Source organism: Ptychodera flava (genome assembly GCF_041260155.1).
Source record: "Ptychodera flava strain L36383 chromosome 3 unlocalized genomic scaffold, AS_Pfla_20210202 Scaffold_25__1_contigs__length_14229661_pilon, whole genome shotgun sequence".
In the NCBI taxonomy this organism is placed as follows: domain Eukaryota; kingdom Metazoa; phylum Hemichordata; class Enteropneusta; family Ptychoderidae; genus Ptychodera; species Ptychodera flava.
In genome coordinates, this window is record NW_027248279.1 from 9,409,438 (window position 1) to 9,415,437 (window position 6,000).

The 6,000-nt window shown below is 39.3% G+C and overlaps 3 protein-coding genes across 3 annotated transcripts in view; 2 read left to right on the top strand and 1 right to left on the bottom strand.

Moving 5' to 3' along the window:
* LOC139125397 (kin of IRRE-like protein 1) overlaps window positions 1-3,928 on the bottom strand; it is a 43,429-nt gene extending 39,501 nt beyond the window's left edge. The window contains exons 1-3 of the mRNA XM_070691484.1: window positions 3,907-3,928; window positions 1,407-1,605; window positions 117-364 (exon numbers count right to left, since the gene is read on the bottom strand). Of these exons, the coding sequence (XP_070547585.1) occupies window positions 117-364; window positions 1,407-1,605; window positions 3,907-3,928 (469 nt within the window). The remainder of the gene's footprint in view (window positions 1-116; window positions 365-1,406; window positions 1,606-3,906) is intronic.
* A 30-nt stretch (window positions 3,929-3,958) lies between these two features.
* On the top strand, window positions 3,959-5,161 carry LOC139125398 (uncharacterized). Its single transcript, XM_070691485.1, has one exon. It carries the CDS (start codon window positions 3,959-3,961, stop codon window positions 5,159-5,161), a length of 1,203 nt encoding a protein of 400 aa, XP_070547586.1.
* A 56-nt stretch (window positions 5,162-5,217) lies between these two features.
* Window positions 5,218-5,754, top strand: LOC139125399 (uncharacterized). The gene has a single exon (XM_070691486.1). The coding sequence runs from the start codon at window positions 5,218-5,220 to the stop codon at window positions 5,752-5,754; it is 537 nt and encodes a 178-aa protein (XP_070547587.1).
* The last annotated feature ends 246 nt before the right edge of the window (window positions 5,755-6,000 follow it).

Genomic DNA, 6,000 nt, shown 5'->3' on the forward strand with positions numbered 1-6,000 from the left:
TGAGTTTTTCTTCTGACAAGTTACATCAATCCACACTTCTTGTTGGCAGGTGAAAACATTGTAATTTCAGTGTATGACACCAACGAACAACAAAGAATGAACTGTATTGTACTCACATGGTTTTTTCACGACTTCTGTCAGTGATGTTTCTCCTTCATTATTACTTGCATTACACGTCACAGTGACTTCATCATCACCATCTTCATCTATCAATGTCCATTTGTTGGAGTTACCGGTGTCTCCAGTCTGATCACCACTCTCCCAGATATATGTGATGTCATCAGGATTGGCAGTGGCCAGACATTCCACTACAACTGTGTTACCTTCCCAGCTTCTGCAACTATGGCCTGGATTACAGGAGCATCTATTGTTTTGAAACATCATGAAAAAGCACATATTTAACATCAAAATCGAATGGAATTGCAAATATTGACACTGTGCATTGCATGTGAAAAGGTGTACCAAATACGGTCATTAGACTTAACTGAATATTAAATTAATGCTAAACATTAATAATTAATTAATTCATGCCTTTTTTGGCTTTTTTCCTAAATCCTTCTTTTAAATAATCATTATCTGTCACATCTAAACCAATCTTTCATATCACGATGTTTGTACATTGAACATTTGCTTTGAAAAGCATCATTCATACCTGACATGAATTGCATCATTCAGTTAGTTTTCACTTGCACTGTTGCAGATACAAAAACAAACTGTCTTTACTGGGCGCAATTTCCATCAAACCAATCACAATGGATAGTTTGACCAAACTTGATACTAACCATTTTAAGCGAATTTCCGTCAACAAAATCTACCGGACAATTGCGTGAATATGTAAAACTCGAGTAAAAGTTACCAAACATACTTGACATATTCTCATTTATATTGTAATATACGGCATATGCGGTATATTGTATTGATGTTGTACCGGTATGTGTGTATATATACTGTATAGGTTCTGTTAATGCAAATTCTGCCTAGTTTTACGCTTTATTGTTCTTAAATATGCAAAAAATCCACATCTGCGTAATACACACACATTAGAAAAATGTCATCCTCATTAGGACACTCTTAGCTCAGGGGTGTTAACCCTGTTTTCAAAGGATGGAAGTAGGGGGTCAGCCACTTTTTGATTTCTGCAAAAAACAATCCCCAAGCCAAAGAAACTGACCAGTCTCTAGGGGCCTAACTTATGTATTAAGTTAGTATGCATTAGTTACATGGCAATACACTTGACATTTACTATAACAAAATTATACAATTATGACATATACTTACGTAAAACATCCATGAGGATCTGCCAAGCTACTAGTGTCAAACTGTCATGTTGAAACGACTGACACTTCAGATATTGTTGGTCGTCAGAGGCATTGAATCTGTAGAGAAGGGCTCCAGTGGTGTCATACAATCTGGTGTCAGTTCCGGTTTCTGAAATGTCTCTGATTTCACTGGAGTTTGTGATGTCATTGTTTCCTATTGTCCATATAAGATCAGCTGGAGGGTTCCCTGATAATGCAACACATTCAAATGTCTCTGGATCACCGGCTGTAACAGTCTTCGTCTGTCCTTTGCTATAGCCAGTGATTGTCACACTGGTGACTAGACCTGTCGGAAAATTATCATATTAATATGCTACATTTGAACGAAATGTCATGTAGCTTTTTAGGCATAAGAGCTTAGAAGTCTATAACATTTCCAATTTTCTTCTACTGATATTAGTGATTACAGTTTTTTACACAAGGTCACTCCTGTTTTCAGAGGTAGAAAAATATTCAAATTTGAAGCTTCTCACAGCAACATAATAATTTCTTGCTTTTCTTTTTTTTTAGGGGGGGGTACTTCAGAATTATTGAGTTAGAACAGGTTTTTTGAAACATTTCAATTCAACGGTTCAAATTTGGTTATAAAGATTAAAGTGGACATAAGATGACGTAGCAAGGACTTCTGAAAAATAGATACCTGTATGCATCAACAAAGTTGACATCATCATAGATTATTACATTGTGAGAAAGGCTGTCATCAGAACTCAGTACCTGGGTGATTTTCTTGCTACGAACAATGCACTTAGATGTCATCTCTTAATGCCTCTTATCAACAGAGCTGCAACATTCAAATCTTATGACGTACATTACAACAAAATATCTTTAACTTCCATCACTCATCAATATACCTTGGATACAGTGTTTACAACACCCTCCCTTTTAAAGGTCTGGTGAAATCAACATGTACTGCTGAGCTATTAGCTACCGGGTGGCAATATGTTACACTTGCAACAGAATTTCTACAAAAAAGTATGTGCCGACTGCTAATTTTTATATTTCTATGTGCGGGGTCAATTCGGGGTCAACTCGCTAAACTTAGGCCACACCCTCAGTTTGGTCATGGTTGGTACACTCTGACATCACAATGCTGATCACTTACATCGAATAGCGGTCCCACGCCACCCTAATCTCTGCCCCGTATCCGCTCATACAACAAGGGCCAACCGACGCTAGCCCTCTGTTTCTCACCAGCAGACTCTCCCTCCCACTAGCGCTACGCCTGTCAGAGAATTGCTCGACCAAAAGAATATTACAAGCGCTGTCTGCTTTGTTAAACAAAATCCACGCTCAATGAAGGTCGGCTTTGCCCGTTCACGTAAATCGGATCAGTAATGACTCTGTGCCAGCAATGTATACGATGCACACATGTCCACATAAGAATAGCATATTAGGCACGGTTAGTATCGACTTGTCTGCTCTCCTAGACAGACCACGTTTAGGCGGAAATTCACAACTAGAATCGAGATACAACAACCGAACGTACTTCTCTGTGTTTCATTGCTTTTTTCGAACAAAAACAAATAATCTAGTATCGGTAATTATCCCTTGTAAAAACCGGATAGACAACGGTATGAACTTCACGATGCCTTTGTGAAAGGCAATTGGCGTTAAAAATTTTAGCGATCGAATCAGAGCAGCTGATACATGTCGGAGCTGTAAACAAACAAACAACAGAATACAATACATACATTGTATATTTTATGATTGGATATATGGAGGGCAAGAATGAGCGAATGGCGATTTTTTGCCCCCGACGGCAAGACGCTTCAATCAATCGGCAAAACTTGTACCTTTGGCTGGCGAAACCGAATTTCACGTCATATTCGCAAGCGTGGAGAATTGTTTTGATAGAATTTTCCGCCGCATTCAATTGTTCATTTATTGCATTTTGAAAGCGTATATTCCACCCCAGTTTTAGACACGATACATGAAACCATCGCGAAAATGAATTAATGGTCATGACCATTAATTCATTTTCGCCATGGTTTCATTTAATTTGTCTAAAACCTGGGTCGAATATATGCATGGTCACCCATTCATTCAGTATCTTTCAACATGTCAAACAATATAAGTAGTATCTCTTATCAAACAAAATTCATGAAAAATGGCCGACTTTGTCCCTTTAAAATAGGATTTTGGGACAATTTTTTGGTAAAATTTATGAGAGTAATCAAATATAGGCAACTTCACAAGAGTACTAAATGTAAATATAGGGTACATGCTTAATTAGTAACATATTCAATCTTACTATAAGTTTCAATACAGTGGGTGGTGGATACCAACCAAATAACAGTGTGGTAATACAACTAAAAATATTGTTTCCTTGCTCTGGAATCATATTCTATTCGCGGTAATTCTTGTAACTCAGAGCTATTTTTGCATTCGGTAGAATATTTCGACTGAATCACTCAGCCTTCATCAGCTGTTGTGTCATTGTGAATAGTACGATGACGTAACCGAATTACCGCGAATAGAATATGATTCCAGAGCAAGGAAACAATATTTTTAGTTGTATCCTACGCCAACTTGGGCGTGAAGCCCTACATCAAGTCAGGAGAGGCGAAAAACTACATGTAAAACTTGCCCGTTGGTCGAACCACAGACATTTCAACATCCGTTGCTGCAATGGTAATATTATGCCGAACAGCCTAAAGTTGAAGACAACCGTTAAGGGCACAAATGCAAACGTCATCATCCACAGAGCTGAGAAACGCTTATTGAATGAACGAATACGGCAGTGTAACTTCACAGTGAAGAAGATTAAGGAAGAGATTGAGAACATCAAGACACAGCTAGTGACGGAATTGGAACCGGAAATATGGGAAAGAATTCGCACGGCCTATGACAATGCGTACGAAAAACAGTTCACCGAGTGTAGATATCGCCAACAACAGAAGTATGACCATCTGGTAGCCCAACGGAATGGAGATGACCGGAACGGGGAGAACTACCTTACCACCCACATCAATCCGGATAAGTGGGTTGTCAATCTTTCAAATAGACAGTTATCACCGGCCGAGATCACCGTACTTCAAAAAGGTATGAATTTCTGCGTTACTCCACTGTCTGTGCCTGTTCAAGAGATCGTTGCATCTACTGAAGTTGTGTGTAATCAAATGAAAGATAAGTCGGAAGCGGACAGTTTACGAGCAGATGTTGTAAAGATATTAAAGAATAGTAAACCCCCAAAGAGTAACATAACAACAGAAGAAAGGAACGCCATCGCACAGTTGTCTAGAGACCGTAACATCGTGATTTTACCAGCAGACAAGGGTAGGTCTACTGTTATTTTGAATAAAGAAGAATATAAATCTAAAATGAGCGGGTTAGTGAACGACGAGACCACGTATGTAAGACTCAGAAATGACCCCACAAGAAGAGTAAAAAACAAGTTAGTCAACACCTTGAAGAGATGGAAGAAAGACAATAAAATCGACTCTAAATTGTACAACAAATTGTATCCTACATCAGAGGTAGTGCCTAAATTGTATGGCCTTCCGAAGATTCACAAGAAGGATTCACCTCTCCGCCCTATAGTTTCCAGCATTGGTGGTGTTATGTATAGTACGGCAAAATACCTAGCCACTGTCATCGGCCCTTTGGCTGGAAAAACTGAACACCACATCATTAACAGCACTGACTTTGTTCAAAAAATTAAAGGGTTGGAGGTTCCACCAGGACAGAAGCTAATCTCATATGATGTGTCAGCCCTATTTACTAGCATTCCAGTAGACCAAGCCCTACATGTTATTAAAGACAGGTTAGAGAGGGATAACACCTTGAGTGACAGATGTGACCTGAGTGTGGAACAAATTGAGAACTACTACGCCTGTGCCTGAATAGTACATATTTCATCTATGATGGCCAGTTTTTCCAACAAAAACAAGGGGCGGCGATGGGTTCTCCAGTTTCTCCAATTGTTGCCAACTTGTACATGGAGCATTTTGAAAGGAGAGCCCTGGAAACAGCATGTAACCCACCATCATTATGGTACAGGTATGTTGATGACACATTCACCCGTCTAGGCGAAATTGACGTGGATGAATTTTCCCAACATCTGAATTCCATAGATTCACATATTAAATTTACATCTGAACAGGAACAGGACAGAAGACTACCGTTTCTGGATACGTGTATTCACATCAATGATGATGGCTCCACTAAAGTTACAGTGTACAGAAAACCTACCCACACAGATCAATATCTCAATTTTAAATCCAATCATCATCTCGAACACAAAAGATCAGTGGTCAGGACATTGTTTCACAGGGCTCAATCAATAGTCACAGAAACACAAGATAAGCAAAAAGAAGTTGAACACGTCAAGAGAGCTCTCAGGACCAATGGATACCCAGAGTGGATGTTCAGTGTCCCCCAAGGAAGTATAGAACCAAGGGCACAGACAAATCAAAGAAAGTCAACATCAATGTAGGCATTCCGTATGTGAGAGGCACTTCTGAAGTGTTACAGAGGGCTTTTAAATCCCATGGCATCAACATGTAACATAGGCCATTCAACTCCTTGCGACAAATACTTACCCACGTCAAAGACAGAACGGAAAAGCTAAAAAGTGTGGTGTAATTTATCGTGTTAAGTGTGAAGTCTGTAACCAGGATTATATCGGGGAAACTGCTAGACAACTAGGAACGAGACTCGCGGAACATCAGAGTCGAGAAAC